This window comes from Myotis yumanensis, unplaced genomic scaffold (assembly GCF_028538775.1).
Source record: "Myotis yumanensis isolate MYYU_CA2020_CCGP unplaced genomic scaffold, mMyoYum1.0.hap1 SCAF_15, whole genome shotgun sequence".
Lineage (NCBI taxonomy): Eukaryota > Metazoa > Chordata > Mammalia > Chiroptera > Vespertilionidae > Myotis > Myotis yumanensis.
In genome coordinates this window covers 34,143,079-34,162,134 of record NW_027223766.1, presented here as the reverse complement: position 1 = coordinate 34,162,134, position 19,056 = coordinate 34,143,079, and the positions used below count along the sequence as shown (strand labels likewise).

The 19,056-nt window shown below is 40.0% G+C and overlaps 1 protein-coding gene across 2 annotated transcripts in view; it reads right to left on the bottom strand.

Moving 5' to 3' along the window:
- The window catches only part of CSMD3 (CUB and Sushi multiple domains 3), an 857,474-nt gene that overhangs the window by 491,024 nt on the left and 347,394 nt on the right, over window positions 1-19,056 (bottom strand). For both annotated transcript variants that reach the window (XM_070391936.1, XM_070391937.1), the window contains one exon: window positions 18,141-18,228. In XM_070391936.1, the coding sequence (XP_070248037.1) occupies window positions 18,141-18,228 (88 nt within the window). The remainder of the gene's footprint in view (window positions 1-18,140; window positions 18,229-19,056) is intronic.

Sequence of the window (19,056 nt, the reverse complement as noted above, 5' to 3'; positions counted from 1 at the left end):
ATATGCTAATTGACTGCCCTGCCCTTAAAGATGGTGACACCCACAGCTAATAAGGAGGGAATATGTTAATTGACTGTCACGCCATCAAAGATGGCAGCGCCCACAGCTACAAGATCGTGGCACCCAGTCCTCTCAGCCCCACTGGGGTGGCAGGCACATGGACCAGCTGGACCCACCCCCAGGCGGTCTGGCTCTGGAGACCCCCAGTTCCCTCTAGTCAAAGTATAAAATGTTTACTATCTAACCCTTTAAAGAAAAAGCTGTCCAACTTCTGTTCCAGACTAAAGAAGACAAAAGGTAAGAAGTAAGTGGTGGCTTGGCAAAGAACAGAAAGGTTAGTATAGGGGAAATCTAGGCATTAGAATCCAGTCTTTGATAGAGTTCTTTCCTTTCTTTCTCTCTTTCTTTTTAAAAAGTGGTTTTATTTTAAATATAAAACAAAGCAACAAAACAAAATCCAAAGTTCATTGAATTATCATGAAATAAACACCCAGATATCAAGAAACAGATGATCTTAGGGTCTTCTTGGACTTCTTAATGACTCTCACGTTTTATTCAGATGACCCTGTAGCCTGAGCAGCCTTAAAAATTTACTAATAATTAACTTCCTACCTTTTCTTACTTCCCTACCTCATAGATGGAAACTCCATCCTTCCAACTGAAGATCAAAAACCATGGAGTCATCCTTTAGTCATCATTTTCTCTTATTTTACACACCCACTCCCCATGGAGCAAATCCTGTTAGCGACACTTTCAAAATCAAGAACCTAACATGTCTCACCTCCTACAGTGTCACCACCATCATATGAGCCACCATAATTTCTCATATATATTATTGCCAATAGTCCTTTTGCTATGTGTTGGTTTCCTGTTTCTGTTCTTGGCTCCTTGCAATCTATCCTTAAATGGCATCCATGGCAATCATTTTTAGAAAATGGCTCAAATTATGTGATTTCTATGCATCACACCTTCTATTATTTCCCCCATTTCTCTCTTTTCTCCTTCAATCTCTGTTCTTTAGCTACATTGACTTCCTTGCTCTGGCTTGAAAATATTAAGGATGCACTTGCCTCAGGGCCTTTACATTGCTCTGATATCAGTCTGGAAAATGCTCAGCAAGAAGTCCATGTCTGTCACATCCTCATTTCCAGTTTTTCTCTTCACATCACCTTATTCATAAGGTCCTTCTTGACTATTCTCTATAAAACAGCTAGTCCTATTCTGTAATCTTCCTCTATGTTATTTCCTTTACATTTTCTGATACATTGTGCATTCATTTGTCTACTTATTGCATCTCTCATCCTACAAGAAAAACTCACAGTGCTTCTCTGTTTTGTTTCCCAACCTGTCAAATATATCCTAGTATTCAGTAAATTGTTAGATATGTATATTCATACATATATGTTGTAAATTGTTAAATATGTCTATCTAATCTAATAATAGAGAAACATGGTAATTGACCGTACCTTCGCTACACCTCCCATTGGCGAATCAGCATGATATGCAAATTAACCACAAACACATATGGCGGTTAATTTGCATATACCAGCTGGGAGCGAAGACTGAAGACAACATGGAAGCGAAGTGCTACAGAAGGGAGCTAAATAGAGGCGGCGGAGACAGGAAGGGAGCCAAGGCTGCGGAGGCGGGAAGCGGGAGGTGGGAGGCGGGAGGGGAAACCCGGCCGCAGCGGCTGGGAGCTGATGGGCAAACCCGGCCACAGTGGCTGGGAGCCGATGGGCAAACCCAGCCTCAGCGGATGGGAGCCAATGGGCTAACCTGGCTGCAGCAGCTTGGAGTGGGAGCAAAGTCCGCCTCAGCAGGTTTCACTCCATTCTCTGTGTTGCTCCAGCCGCAGGAAGCCCTATTCTTGCAGGAATCTTCCTGCAACAGGCCTCTAGTTTGTATATATATATATATATATATATATATATATATATACACACTAGAGGCCCAGTGCACAAAAATTTGTGCACTCGGGGGGGGAAGAGGGGGTCCCTCAGCCCAGTTTGTGCCCTCTCACAGTCTGGGACCCCTCGGGAGATAACGACCTGCTGGCTTAGGCCTGCTCCTGAGTGGCAGAGGGCAAGCCCAATCCCTAGGTGCAGCCCCTGGTCGGGCTCAGAGCAGGGCTGATTGGGGAGTTGGGGCGCCGCCCCCTGTCATGCACAGAGCAGGGCAGATTGGGAGGTTGCGATGCCACCCTCAGTCACGCTCAGGGTAGGGCTGATTGGGGGGTTGGGGCACCGCCCCCTGTCACACTCAAGGCAGGTTCAATGGGGAGGTTGCGGCGCCACCCCCTGTGATGCACAGAGCAGGGCCAATCAGGAGGTTGGGGCGCTGCCCCCTGTCACTCACAGAGCAGGGCCCATCAGGGGGTTGGGGCACTGTCCCCTGTCACTCACAGAGCAGGGCCAATCAGGGGGTTGGGGCACTGCCCCCCCCCATCACGCACAGAGCAGGGCCCATCAGGGGGTTGGGGAGCTCCCCCCTGTCACGCACAGAGCAGGGCCCGTCAGGGGGTTGGGGAGCTCCCCCCTGTCACGCACAGAGTAGGGCCGATAGGGGAGTTAGGGTACCGCCCCCTGTCACCCACAGAGCAGGGCCAATCAGGGGGTTGGGGTGCCACCACTGTCACACTCAGGGCAGGGCCGATGGGGAGGTTATGGCTCTACCCTGTCACACACAGAGCAGGGCCCATGGGGGGGGGTGGGTTGGGGCACCACCCCCTGTCACACACAGAGCAGGGCCGATCAGGGGGTTGGGACGCCACACCCTGTCACACACAGAGCCGCAGGGCAATCAGGGGGTTTGGGCGCTGCCCCCTGTCATGCTGATCTGGTGCCAGGAGGCCTCGTGGCTCCCCTGATCCCTGTGCTGGGAGGCATATTACCCTTTTACTATATAGGATAGAGGCCTGGGGGCTGGCTGGTTTGCCCTGAAGGGTGTCCTGGATCAGGGTGGGGGTCCCCACTGGGGTGCCTGGCCAGCCTGGATGAGGGAATGATGGCTGTTTGCAGCTGGTCACACACCCTTCAGGGTGGGGGTCCCCACTGCGATGCCTGACCAGTCTGGGTGAGGGGTTGAGGACTGCTTTCAAGCTAGGGGTTTTTACTGAAGCTCCCAACCACTCCTTTTTTTCTTTTTTTTTTTTTCTTCTGGGCCAGCTTTAGCTCTGGCTCTAGCTCTGAGGCTTCCGCTCTATAATCGAAACAATGTATAACTTCAGCTCTGAGATCCCAGCCGGCTATATTTGTTAGAATGTTTCAAACTGCCAGCTCAGAGTCCGGCAAGTCAGGCGGGGAACGTTGGAAACTGCAGTCACTGGAGCAAGCAAGCCTCACGTTCGCTTCCAGCTGCCTGGCTGCCGGCCGCCATCTTAGCTGACAGTTAATTTGCATAAGGATACGCTGATTAGCCAATCGGAAGGGTAGCGGTCGTATGCCAATTACCATTTTTCTCTTTTATTAGTGTAGATTTGAGAGTGAATAAATGCTCTTTATAATATATGTAATAAACAAATATATATATATATATATTTGAGAGTGAATAAATGCTCTTTATAATATATGTAATAAACAAAAATTTTCATGCCATATCCCTATAACTGGACAAAATTATTCTCAGGTAAAATACCTTCTCAAGGATATTTTAATGGCTTTTAATCCATGTGCACTCACCTCCCACCACTAGACACACTTGCTATGGTCCAGAAACAGCTAAGAAAGTAATGTGATCAGAGCACAGCAAATGAAAAAGACAGTGGTACAAAATTATGTTAAAGCAGCAATTAGAAAGTGGGGGTCAGATCATTTATGAATTTGTAGGTCATGGTAAAAATTTTAACCTTTACTCTGAGGGAACTGGGCAGCTATTGTAGGACTGAGAGCCAAAGGAATGACATTATGTGACTTTAGGTGTTAAAGTGATAATACTAGCACTGGGTGAAGAATACAATTTAAGGGGCAAAGGCAGAATCAGGGAGTATGGTTAATTATCTATCCAGTAATCCTAGCTCTCATGGAGATGCAGTGATGGTGGTTTGTACAACAGAGGTGGTTTTCAGAAACTAACAATGGTGAAAATAAATTGTTTAGAAGGCCTTAGAATAGGCCTGGTCTACAGAAGTAAAATTACTAATTTCTTCCTAACTTAATGAATTAATGATTCTGTCAAGGTCACTCTGCTGGTCACATAATTATAATATGTTTGTTTGACCAGGCTCTTCTTGCTAAAAATAATAAATTGCATCTTGTAACAAGTGTTTGAGCTTGTTTTTTGTTTTCTTCTTTTTATAGCAAAGCAACTCACTTACTCTGAAGACAGACAACTGGCAATAATAAGCAACTGAGTGCATTGCTACGATACCAGACTGACTGGGTATTTGCATCGAATAATTGAATACCCTCCCCTCCACCCGAAGTTTAACAGTCTCAGCAAGGTTTTCTTCCTTTACTACGCTGGAGAAGTAGTTTCGAACTGCAGTTAACAGTTTGAGCTGCAGAGTCCCAGAGGCCTTTCAAATCCTACCGCTTCCCTCACTCAGCTTTATGGCTCAGAGACAATAAAAATCTCTCCAAAGCTTCTTCATCTGAGGTGATCACATAATGAAATGTAATTTATAACGTACACAGGGCTTAACACACATTGAACACTAAGTTACTTCTCTCCAACTGGAAATAATTGTGAAAATCATTAATTTCTTACCTACTATTAAGAGAAAGACTCTTTCTTTGTCATCTGCAAGCCCTATTATCCAGGATCACAGCTCAACTTTAAAATATTCTGAACCAAAAATACAGAAGTACTAAATAGCATAGAGGACAGAAATCACCGAAAAAACTAGTCTTTCCAGTAAAATCCAAGCTCAGTAACATCCAGGAAATGGGTATCATGAGCAAATGCACCACCTTCTTTTTATAAACTGATTTGATATTTGAATCAAATTTAAAGGATCACTTACAACTAAATTTCCTCAAAAATATGTATTTCTTGAATAAGTATTTAGTTATACTGCAGTAACAACTAAGGAAGACAAGCTGTATTCACTATAATTTTTCTGTCACCACTGAAGAGACACCTGCCTTTTCCAGCTAAAAAAACTTTCTACTTCAGTAGGGTTACTCAATTTGATTGTATACCCGCAAATAAATGATTGGACACATTTTAAACTGATAGTAATAATAACCAAGCATATGTTATGCAACTACATAGTTTGGAAAACAGTGTTGATTTTCACCATGATTATGCGGGCCTAACTTTAAGTACTATTATCTTTTGAAAAAAACTGTACATATTACTGCAAAACACAAACATAAGCTCTCAGTAAAAGAAGGTATGAATTTCTAAAAGTATATGACATTATTTATTTTTTTTGCATGTATCTGTCCAATTTTCCCAACACCATATATTGAAAAGACTGTCTTGATTCCATTGTATGTTCTTGCCTCCTTTGTCAAATATTAATTGACCATAGCGGTTTGGGTCGATTTCTAGGTTCTTTATTCTATTCCATTGATCTATATGTCTGTTCTTGTGACAGTACCAGGCAGTTTTGAGAACGATGGCTTCGTAATACAGCTTGATATCTGGTATTGAGATCCCTCCTATTTTGTTCTTCTTTCTCAGCATTGCTTCAGCTATTCGGGTTTTGGGTTTTTTTATTATTCCAGATGAATTTTTGGAGAGTTTGTTGTAGGTCTGTGAAATATGCTGTTGGTATTTTAATGGGGAGTGCATTGGATTTATAGATTGCTTTGGGTAGTATGGACATTTTAATGATGTTGATTCTATCAATCCATGAACACAATATGTTCTTCCATCTGTTTGTGTCTTCCTCTATCTCTTTTTTCAGTGTCTTGTAGTTTTCTGAGTACAGTAGGGTCTTGACTTACGAGTTTAATTCGTTCCGTGATGGAGCTCGTAACTCAAATTACTCATATGTCAAATCATAAAGTGAACGAGTGAGACACATGATGCTGGGCTGATGTTGTGGCGTTCACTGTGACGTTCGCTGCGCCAACTAGCGGTGGGGTATCTGAAGCTGGCTCATAACCCGAATTTTAGCTTGCAACTCAAAGCAAAAATCGGCCGAGAGATGGCTCGTATCTCGAAAAACTCGTTAGTCGGGACACTTGTAAGTCAAGGCCCCACTGTACAGGTCTTTTACCTCCTTAGACCACCAACTTACACCATACACAAAAATAAACTCAAAATGGATAAAGGACTTAAACATAAGATGGGAAACCATAAAAATATTAGAAGAATCTACAGGCAGCAAAAACTCAGACCTATGCCAAAGCAATATATTCACTGATACAGCTCTGAGGGCAATGGAAACTAAAGAGAAAATCAACAAATGGGACTACATCAAAATAATAATAATAAAAAAAACTTCTGTACAGCAAAAGAAACCATCAGCAAAACAACAAGAAACCTCACTGCATGGGAGAACATATTCGCCAATGTTATCACCGATAAGGGTTTAATCTCCACCATTTACAGGGAACTCATACAACTTAACAAAAGGAAGATAAACAGCCCAATCAAAAAATGGGCAACAGACATAAATACTACTAGATACTTTTCAAAAAGAGGACAAAGGAAAGCCAAGAGACATATGAAAACATGCTCAAAGTCATTAATCATCTGAAAAATGCATATTAAAATGACAATGCAGTACCATCTCACACCTGTCAGAATGGCTATCATCAACAAATCAACAAACAAATGCTGGCTAAGATGCAGAGAAAAAGGAACCCTCATGCACTGCTTGTGGGAATGCAGACTGGAGCAGCCACTGTGGAGAACAGTATGGAGTTTCCTCAAAAAACTAAAAATGGAACTCCCATTTGACCCAGTGATCCCACTTCTAGGAATATATCCCAAGAAACTAGAAACACCAAATCAGAAAGGATATATGCACCCCTATGTTCACAGTGGCACAATTTACCATAGCTAAGATTTGGAAACCTAAGTGCCTATCAGCAGATGAGTGGATTAGAAAACTGTGGTACATCTACACGATGTAATACTATGCTGAGTATGTAAGACACTGTATGTAAAAAGGAATTCTTACCATTTGCAACAGCATGGATGGAACTGGAGAGCATTATGCTAACCGAAATAAGCCAGTCAGAGAAAGAAAAATATCACATGATCTCACTCATTTGTGGAATATAATGAACATAAACTGATGAACAAAGATTCAGAGACAGAGAAGCATCAATCAGACTGTCAAACCTCAGAGGGAAGGTAAGGGAGGGTGGGGGTAAGGGGGGAGAGATCAACCAAAGAACTTGTATGCATGCATATAAGCCTAACCAATGGACACAGACACCAGGGAGGTACGGGTATGAGTGAGGGGTATGGGGGCGGGGTGGGGGGGGTGGACACGGGAGGTGGGACGTATAAGGACACATATGTAATACCTTAATCAATAAAGAAAAAAAAGAATAAAAATATATGACATTTACCCCCATATTTTAACACAAGACATGATGTTGGATTTAAGGAATATGGAGAAAGGAATCTTCAGAGAATTATATAAAGAGTGAATTTGTATTTATGTGGGGTGTTTTTTTAGTTTTAGGTTGTTGTTGTTGTTGTTGTTGTTGTGTGTGTGTGTGTGTGTATGTGTGTGTGTTTGATTTAAAGGTCCAGATATCCTGACAAATGCAGAAATTCCCCACTAAAGCAATGTGTATTTTTAAAAATTATCACTGTACAAGTAGAAATTATCTAGGCATGCAGAATGACCTAAAAATTAGTGAATCTGTAAATCATTTCTAAATTAAAAAGAAAAACTAAACATGCAGAAACTAAGTATCAAAATGACCTGTAGATACCAGTTTAATAACTTTGAAAGTCAAATGATTCTCTAAATGCATTTATATTAATAATCTCAAAAATAATTGAATTGCAAAATAGAAAATCTGAGGTAATTTTTATGAAAATGAAATTTGTAATAGAAAAATTTTATAACATGTTTTTTATCTTTTAAAATTACACAAGTTGAAATGGAGTTTAGCAATAAAAAGTGAAAATTACTTTAAGCTATAATTGTTAACATGTTTTTAATCTAATTTCAAAACCATGATCTCTTCTTTTAAAAAGGCTATTTCTGCACCTGGTTTTGGATTTGTACACCTCTCCTCATTATTTACATCCAGATTTTAAAATTCAATACAATTTTAGTGAATAAAAGTGGCAACTAAAGTTTTTACTTTTATCTTGATATTTGTTGCTCTTATTTTTTTTTATGGAGTCCTTACCACTATGTGCTATTTTTTCCTTTGGTTTTGTTTTGTTTACATTTTATATTCAACATCGGCTAGATCAAAGTGTATGTCTTAATTGAGCATAATTTTCTTATAGGTGTTTAATCCTTGATAAACAGTGTTTTTACATTACAAGTGAAGAACCATACAGATCTATAACTATGTCAGAAACTAAGAAAAAGGATAATGATATACTGTGATGGAGAAAATAAATAAATTAGTAAATAGTGCTTTTGGATATTAGTAGTTATTAGAGTTAGGAAGTGACATAATATTTAAAAATCACAATATAGGCACACATTTAAGAGACAAAATAAAACTTATTTAAAAATCTAGGCAGAAATTTTTATCTGTGATAGGAATTTTTACAATTGGTAAGGATTAAATTACTTGGGATTAATAAACATTTAAAATAGTATTACTTGAAAAGCTCTATGTTTCACACCATTTTTGTTGTTATAACCATAGGACAGAGAGTGGTTTATGCAATTAGGAATTATAACCTGATTATATAATCCCTACAAATCAAAATGAAAATAAAATTAGCAAGAAAAGTAATGTCTGAAAAGTATTATTCCTGTGGTTTTAGGTTGCAAAGCTTCTTAATGGTTTCCACCGTGGGCTGTCTTGAAGTTCACAGGTGGGCATCCATAAAATATGCCTTGCATTGGCACAAATAACCATCATATACTTGCACATGGTATTAGTTCTGTCTGTACCCAGTGCTATTCCTCTCCTCTTCCCCGTGAACTCAGAAATGAAATGATGATAACCTTATTTGTCCCTAATTTTTTCAGTTTCAATAATTATAAAACTTTGGTATTTTAATATTTGTAAACAATTAACTGTAAAAATCCCCTCCCCCCCAATGACTGCCACCTGTGTTTAAGACTGGCTATTAGAGGAAAAAAGCAATTTAAGTGGAAGTTTAAAGAGTTAAAGTCAAAGTAAGAAGATATTCCAGAGGCACAGATCAACTGAACCTTGTCAAACACAATGTTATAAAATATCCAAGGTGATCACTTTTTTAAAATCTTAGAATAAATTTTTGAAAAGAATATTAAGAATTAATATTTGAATAGGGGATTCTTGTTTACAAAGCACTCTCCTACATAAGATCCCATTTGATCTACTCCTGTAACAGTTACAAATACCAATTATTCTCTCACCAAAGAAATAAAACTATGCAAGTCATTTTGTGTGTGATATTTAAAGTGCAAAGAGGAATATACAGAGCAACTACCTCATTGTTTGTGAACGTTCAATGTTTTACAGATTGGAAGGACAACTAAGATTGAACACTGACTATCACATGTAATATTTGTATCTCCAAACCTATATAGAGATGTTGACAATTAATAATAAATTATTGTATATGTTAGTAAAGAAAATCTGGCATATTAAGTTGCAACTGCCATATTAAGCCTATCATATAAAATAAACTCAATTTTTCAAATTCAGTTTATCAATATGATAGCTCACCAAGGAAAATTTCAAGTAGATTGGATTTGATTGTCTCTAGTTGCATTATAGCTGTAACATTCCATGCATCAATCTCCTTGTTATTAAAGTAAATTCACCAAAACAAATATACCTCAAATATTTCATAGTTGTTTGTTGTTATTGTTTTTAAAGATTTTTCATTGATTTCTAGAGAGGGAGAGAGAGAGAAACATTGCTGGGTGAGCAATACATCCATCTGCTGCCTCCTGCACGCCCCCTACTGGGGATCAAGCTGGCAAGCCAGGCATGTGCTGTCACCAGGAATGGAACCAGCAACCTTTTGGTGCTTGGAATGACACCCAACCAAGTGAGCCACATCAGCTAAGTTCTCAGAAAGAGAAAACTCTTTACTCTTAGTTTTGATATCTGGAGGATTGATGTCTGGAACAAGAGGAATAGCAGCCATTCCACCATCATAGACATTCAGCACAAGATTCAAAAGTAATATACAAAGAATTATGAAGAAAAAGGTTTTAAAAGATAGCAAGTAGCTCAGGCCTAATTGACATTACTGAGGAGCTGAATCTGTGCCAGAAAGAACTTCTTCTACAATTCTTGTTATTTGGAAAAAATAATCATTTGTAATATGGTCACTGGGTATTCCCTTATTTGTAATATTTATGTAAAAAAGTTTAACAAGTTACCTTATGACATACAATTTTGCCTTTCCCTTTTTTTGTTTAAAATTATATAGTATTTGTAAAGTGTAAATCATGGTGTTATTCCATCAGTTGGGAATATATCCAAATCCATTGTCTACTTGGCAATCTCCTTCATGGGCTGTATCTACCCCTCCACTTTGTACTTACATTCAACAATAGTATGGTTTACAGAGCTCTGTGTTTCTGCCTATGGCCCACCCTCACCCTGAAAATCTGTAATTTCACATCAGAGTATATCATAAACTTTTTTTCTATACAATCAAATATTCCCTTTTTATCTTTGTATCTGTTGCAATTGATATGTCTGACACATCGTAGGCATGTAGTAAATGTTCATTAAATTGAATAACTGTAATGTTTGTAGACCTAGCTCAGTGTTAGACTCTGCCCTCTTTTTTATCCTTTGATTCTAAGTACTTTGGAAAAAAGAATAGAGAAATTGTATGTGTAGGCTCACTAAAAAAAACTACTTGAAAATTTTATCTAATATGAGATCTTATAATTCTAAAATATGATTTGATAAAAGCTTGTTTTGCATACTTTAAAAAGGTTGAACTCATTAAGCTAGGTGCAACTATCTTAATCTCTGGGGCTAGGCCAAAAAGAAAAGTTTTCTTTTTTAAACCACACATTATAAGCATGCCAATAAATAGATAAACCAGACAGGACAGGTTCTGTTCTCATGAGTTTGCATTCCAGTGGGGACAGACAAACTCTATCAGTGAAGGTCCAAATGCAAAATAGGAATCACATTAGGCCTTTCCAAGGGAGGCAATTTAATACAAGACATTGGTTATAGGTAGGCAATGAAAGAGCGGCGGCACTTAAAAACACAGCCTGTACCCAGAGATTAGTGTGACTAGAACTCAGGGGATGGATTTGTTTGTTGTTGTTAGTTTTGGTGTTGGCTTTTGTTTTTGGTGTGTGTGTGTGTGTGTGTGTGTGTGTGTGTGTGTGTGTTAAGTAAAAGTACTGTTGAGCCTGCCATGTCCAGGAGCCTCCAAGGCATAGAGAGAGAAGGAGATGAGCCTGGATTCACCCTATTTTACATCTTTCCGTTTCCAGCTAGTGTCTGTGATTGGTCAAAGTCAGCAAGAAGCCTAGGAAACTACAAGGCTCATTCCCTAACTCTCCCATGATAGACAGCCGAGCAGGGAAGGTCTAGACTAGAGTGAATTCAAGAGCAATCAGATCAGGGATCAGCACAGAGATAGCAAACAAATGAATAAACAAGTAGAACAGTATCCCATAACAAATACTATAGAGAAATAACATCAAAGATAGAGTGAGAAATGTCTAAAGGGGTCAGAAAAGACTTTCTAGCTCTTTCCAGATCTTGGCTAGAGGAAACTAATGAACACAATAAACTGACAAACAAAATAGAAACGGGCATGGATGCATGGAACTAATGGACAGCTATCAGAGGGGATGAGGAAGGGGGCCTGGATGAAAGAAGGTGAAAGGATTAGCCAAAGAACCTATATGCATAACCAACCCATGGCCACAGACAACAGTGTGGTGATGGCCACAGGGAAAAGGGTTGAGGGTGGGGTCTGGGTGGAGGTGGGCAAAGGAGGGGAAAATGTGGTCGTCTGTATAGTGTTAACAATAAAAAATAAAGTTAATAAAAAATGACTTGTTAGGGAGGTTGCATTTAATCTGACATCTTAATAACAAAGAGACATGACTGGAATAGGCATCTGCCAGAGGAACCCCAAGTAGGAATGAGCTAGATATGTTTCAAAAACAAAAAAGAAGCCAGGATAGCTGGATCAGAGTGGGATATGAGAAGAATAATCCAAAATGGGCTCAGTGAGGGAAAAACAGAGCAGGTTCTATAAGGACTACTTTTAAGAGTATCAATTTTATTCTAAGTCCAAGGGGGAAGTTATTAGGGTATTTTAAGCAGAGAATTGATCAGATCTGTCTTTTGAAAAAATCACTCTGACTGATCTTTGGTGAATGCATCATAGATAGCAAGAGTGGTAGACAGATAATTTAGTGCTGTCTTAATGGTTCAAGGGGGATGATAGTGGCTTAAATTAGGAAGGTCATTTGTTTTGTTTTTATTTATCTTTATTATTGAGAATATTACATGTCTCCCATTTCTGTCCTATTCCGTTGTCCCCTCCACCTGGTTCCCACCCCACCCCAGGACTTCATTACACTATTGTTTGTGCCCATGGGTTATGCATATCTATCCTATCTAATAATAGAGAAACATGGTAAGTAGCCGTACCTCCGCTACCCTTCCCATTGGCTAATCAGGGCGATATGCAAATTAACTGCCAACCAAGATGGCGGCCAACAGCCAGGCAGCTTGAAGCGAACAGGAGGCTTGCTTGCTTCAGTGACGGAGAAAGCCAACGTTCCCAGCCTGCCGTTGCCAGCCTCTGAGCTTGCAGTTTGAAATATTGTTGCAAATATAGAAGCTAAACAAAACCCCAATAACCTGCTTTCAGCCAGCTGGGCTTCAGCCAGCAGGACCGCAACATTGTTTCAATTATAGAACAAACACAGATCCCTGCTTTCAGCCAGCTGGGATCTCAGAGCTGGAGTTGAAACAGTGTTTCAATTACAGAACCCAAACAAACCAGATACCTGCTTTTAGCAGCCAAGGCCTCAGAGCTGGAGCCAAGCCTCAGAGCTAAAGCTGGCCCAGAATTAAAAAAAAGAAAAAAGAAAAAAAGGAAAGGTTGGGAGCTTCAGTCACCTGCCAGCCTGAAAACAGCCCTCAGCCCCTCGCCCAGGCTGGCCAGGCACCCCAGTGGGGACCCCCACCCTGAAGGGGGTGTGACCAGCTACAAACAGCCATCATCCCCTCATCCAGGCTGGTCAGGCACCCCAGTGGGGACCCCCACCCTGATCCAGGACACCCTTCAGGGCAAACCAGCCGGCCCCCACCCGTGCACCAGGCCTCTATCCTATACAGTAAAAGGGTAATATGCCTCCCAGCACCGGGATCAGCCTGACAGGGGGCAGCTCCCAAACCCCCTGATCACCCTGTGGCTCTGTGTGTGACAGGGGGCGGGGCCACAACCTCCCTATCCGCCCGGCTATGTTCGTGACAGGGGAAGGCACCCCAACCCCCTGATCAGCCCTGCTCTGTGCCTGATATGGGGGAGCTCCCCAATCCCCTGTTTGCCCTGCGGCTCTGTGTGTGACAGGGTGCGGCGCCCCAACCCCCTGATTGGCCCTGCTCTGTGTGTGACAGGGTGCGGCACCCCAACCCCACCACCGGCCCTGCTCTGTGTGTGACAGGGTAGAGCCATAACCTCATCAGCCCTGCCCTGAGTGTGACAGTGGCGGCGCCCCAACCCCCTGATTGGCCATGCTCTGTGGGAGATAGAGGGAGGTGCCCCAACCCCCTGATCTGCCCTGCTCTGTGTGTGACAGGGGGCAGTGCCCCAACTCCCCTATCAGCCCTACTCTGTGAATGACAGGGGGGAGCTCCCCAACCCCCTGATGTGCCCTACTCTGTGCGTGAGAGAGGGGAGCTCCCCAACCGCCTGATGGGCCCTGCTCTGTGCATGACAGGGGGGAGCTCCCCAACCCCCTGATCGACCCTGCTCTGTGTGTGACAGGGTACGGAGCCCCAATTCCCCTGATGGGCTCTGTGAGTGATGGGGGCAGTGCCCCAACCCCCTGATCGGCCCTGCTCTCTGCATGACAGGGGGTGGCGCCACAACCTACCCATCAACCCTGCCTTGAGTGTGACAGGGGGCGGTGCCCCAACCCCCCAATCAGCTCTACCCTGAGTGTGACTAGGGGTGGCATTGCAACCTCCCGATCTGCCCTGCTCTGTGCATGACAGGGGGCGGCGCCCCAACTCCCCAATCAGCCCTGCTCTGAGCCCGACCAGGGGCTGCACCTAGGGATTGGGCCTGCCCTCTGCCACCCAGGAGCAGGCCTAAGCCAGCAGGTTGTTATCTCCCAAGGGGTCCCAGACTGCGAGAGGGCACAGGCCTGGCTGAGGGACCCCCCTCTCCCTCCCTAGTGCACAAATTTTTGTGCACCGGGCCTCTAGTATATATATAATATGTATAAAAGCCTAAGCGACCATTCGACCTGTAGCTGTAATGCACACTGACCACCAAGGGGCAGACACTTAATGCACAGGCATGGAAACATGGAACAGACTGATGAATCTCAGAGAGAAGTGGGTAGGGGAGAGGGTGGTAAGAGATTAACCAAAGATCTTATATGCATACTAGAGGCCCAGTGCATAGATTCATGCACTGGTGGGGTCCCTCAGCCTGGCCTGCAGGGATCGGGCTGAAAGTAGCAGTTCCTTCTCTTGCTCCACTCACTACTATTTTCTTACCACTCATAAGTATGATTTAATTGCTTCTTGTATTCCATCAAATAATCAAATAGCATAGATTTTTGGGACTATGTCATAGATTCTCCTATCTTTCTACATGATCTAATTAATGGAATCAACTCATGTTGATTTAATATTCTTTACAATATCTAATGCCGATGATTCCCTACAATCTCTGAATATCAATGATGTTCAACTACAAACTTAATATTGCCACTTGAAAATATTTAAATCACTTAAAGTTTACAATGTCAAAACCGGACTCTTGATTTTTCTCCTCAAACCTCTAGATTTTCATTTTAACAATGTTTAAGCTGAAAAAAAGGTATCTCCATTATTTTTTTGTTTTTCTTACTTTCTACATCAAATTATCATTGAACACTGAGAATTTTAACTTCAAAATGTATCTTTAATCTGTTTAGTTTACTGTCATCACCACTGGAGTCCAAGTCTCCACCATCTTACACCCAGACTACTTCAGTTGCCTTTTAACTAAAACTTCTCTTTCCTTGAATCCATCTATCTAAAATATAAAGTATGACCGACTGAAAATATAAGCTGTGCTAGGCCACCCTCTTACAGCTCTTTACAACTTCCCATAATAGGTAGGTGCCAAAAATGAATGAAGTAGCCTAGGGGTGACCATGGTGAAGCAGAAAAAGCTTTCTCAGCCCAAAGAGAGCAGCTGTTCACTGGTTGTACCAGATGTTAACATGAACATACAGTTGTTTCAGTTGCTAAGTCTAACAGTGCAAAAACTGTGTGTGTGTATGTGTGTGTGTGTGTGTGTGTGTGTGTGAGAGAGAGAGAAAGAGAGAGAGAGAGAGAGAGAGAGAGAGAGAGAGAGAGAAAGAGAGAATGAACTCCGTTGATTTTTAAATATTAGCTCCAACATTATAAAAACACTGTTTAAAAAATCTTTAATTCATTAGGCTGAATGGATGCCAATTATCTTCCTCTGTAAAAGAGATCCGGTTTCCCTCTCATCTCCTCAACTTCATTTGATGCTTTTAGACTCTCTGATCTTTACTTTCCTGGAACAGCTAATCAAGCTCTTCCTCACTCTGAAGATCTCCTTTCCTTGTCTGGTGAAGACCAGGGAAGGTGGGTGAGCCTGGGTGGAGGTAGGCAAAGGTGCAGATAATGAAGGACATCTGTAATGGTGTCAACAATTTAAAAAAATGTCCATCAAAGAATGAATATATATAAACAAAATATGGGGGGAAATTATTCCAGTAAATATGAGAGTGGGACCTTCTTAAATTGGGTGGGCTCCCACCATGACATTTTTATTCTCTCTCTCTCATAGAACACAGTTTTAATTTTTTTTTACTTTAAAGCACTTATAAATTTGTGATTACATCTGCATGTGTTCATTTTTTCTTATTTTCTGCCTTTAAATTATAAGAACTATGGAAGGCATGTATTATGTCTGTTTTATCAGTTTCTAGTACAAGGCCAGGTACATAATGGACACACAATAGATAAAGAAATAAAGAATATATTTTTTTCTGAATTTCTCTTCCTATCTATACCAGATTCTAGTAATCCTTTAGAACCAGTTCAATGTTAGCATTTTGTGACCCTTATCTCCTAGTCTCCAAAACACCATACCTTGTCTGTGCTTCTATAATATTTCATACATTCTTGTTTTAAATGTACATATATTTTTTTAATTTCATAGAGGAAGGGAGAGGGAGAGAGAGATATAGAAACATCAATGATGAGAGAGAACCATAAATCGGCTGCTTCTCACATGCCCCTCACTGGGGATCAAGCCCGCAACCTGGGCATCTACCCTGACCGGGAATCAAACCATGACTTCCTGGTTCATACATAGGTTGACACTCAACCACTGAGCCATGCTGGCCAGGCACATTCTTAAATGATGATGACCATATTATAATGTAGTCCTGTGTGGGATTCTTGATGCCTAATATCTATGATGGTGCTTGAAACATAATTGAAAGATGATCTTAAGACTTGAAATCTACTATACTTAATGGTATTTAACTCACTGTATTGCTTTTAAAATAAATTGATTTCCAATAAACCATATATTTTTGCAAATGGAGGGGCTAAGTAAATATTAGCATTAATAAGTCATTTTATAGCATACTATAATAGCAGCTAGCATTGAGTACTTGTTTTAAGATCTATGATTTCTACCACACATAACTTATCTCATGTAATCTTCCCCTCAAGGATATGAGGACATAAACTCTTGGAGAAGACAAGATAGTTTATGGCAAGGATGGGATTTGAATGAAGTTTGCCTTCAAACTATAATGTAATATAGTGCCTAAAAGGTTTTAGATTCAGGAAGTAATGAGTTCAAATCTCAGTTCTGTCAAGTTATTAGCTGGGTAAACAGATTGTCAATTTTCTCACTTGTAAAGAGGGGCTAAATAAATACATGCTGGGAATTATTAATAAATAAAGAATGCATGTAAATGCTTACCATTTTGTAGTCTATAAACTATAAATTTTATTTATCGAAGCTGAGAATCTAATTAATTTTAGTAAGTCACTTAGTATCATTTAGTATTTTACTGATTTTTAAAACATTTTTATTTGTAAAATGCTATAATCAGAGGACAACTGAAAATTCAAGATTTAAAAAATATTATTTGTTAGTAATGTAAAATAATGGCTACCATAAATATAACATACATGCTCCAGGTTGTTAGTAATTTAATTTAAAACTAACAAAGTCACCAAAGCCGGTTTGGCTCGGTGGATAGAGCGTTGGCCTGCGGACTGAAAGGTCCCAGGTTCGATTCCGGTCAAGGGCATGTACCTGGGTTGCGGGCACATCCCCAGTGGGAGATGTGCAGGAGGTGGCTGATTGATGTTTCTCTCTCATCGATGTTTCTAACTCTCTATCTCTCTCTCTTCCTCTCTGTAAAAAATCAATAAAATATATTTAAAGATAAAAACTAACAAAGTTAATACTATTTTAAGATGGTGATAAAACATATTCATGTTTACTTCCAAAAAATACATATAAAATGTTTGCAGGAAGGTTTCACAGGCAGTACCTCGTTTCAAACTCATCATCACATGTGGTAGATTTGATTTACATGTTGCATAGAAGGAAATTCAGACAAACAAAAGTGAATGACTTACCCAATATCAGACAACTAATAAGCAGGAGAACTCAGATTCAAACTCACGTCTTTCAAATCCAAATCCCATCATTTCCCTTAGTACATGATGAGAAATTAATCATTTAAACTCCAAAAGTGCTCTTTAAAGTTTTTTTTCATTTGATACTTTAACATAATAAAATAGTATTAATAGTAACATATCAATTAAATTTTAATTAAAATAAACTTTAACAAAATAATGAAATAAACAATTAAATATTACCTAAAATCTGATCCAACTCTCTTCCCATTTTCTGGTTCACCTGGATCTGGACATAAATTGGAAGCTGTTTTAATACCTCCCTCATTTACTGTAACACAGAAAAGAGAAAAAAAAAAAGAATCAAAACCTATATAATTAGAAAAGTAAGGATATTAATTTTTAAAATTACATAAAATACATTCCTGCATTTTGTCATTACAGTTTAAATATCAAAAGTTAAAATATAATTCTATAATCTAGTAATGAATACAAAACCAATTTTTCTATTTATATACCTAAAATAATTAAGTTTGATGGTCATATTCTAAATGATATACTATTATGATATTAATACATCAACAGTTAACAATTTATTTTTAATTACCATTAAATTGTGAAATCTCTGTATATGCATTCCCAGGGCATCAATAACAGAGTTTCCATTAATTATTTGCAGTAAAGAAGTCATAACCAATTATAACAGTGTAATTTGGATACATATTATTTCTAAAGGTGCAATAGAAAAATAAGATATTATGAAAAAAGTTTAAAATTATTAATTTAGGCTACAAATGCCAAAATAAAACTATGGGGCAAATTACTAAGCAAAGCCTAGAATCTGTAATAATAAAAGTATAATATGTTAATTAGACTGGCCGTCCTTCCGGACAACCTTCCAGACGAAGCCAGGGCTACCAGGGCCAAGTGAAGTCCCAGTGGCTGCGAGGGTCAAGCCACTTTATAAATTTTGTGCCCTGGGCCTCTAGTTATAATGTAATGCTGAAAAGCAAAATAATGACATATCCTCTAGCAATTTTCATGACTATGTTTTACTTAGCCATTGTACACATTTTCAATAGTTTCTTCAGAACACCCAGTTAATGAAATATTAATTAATATGTTCAGTGAATGTGACCACATTGGATAAATTCCTAAG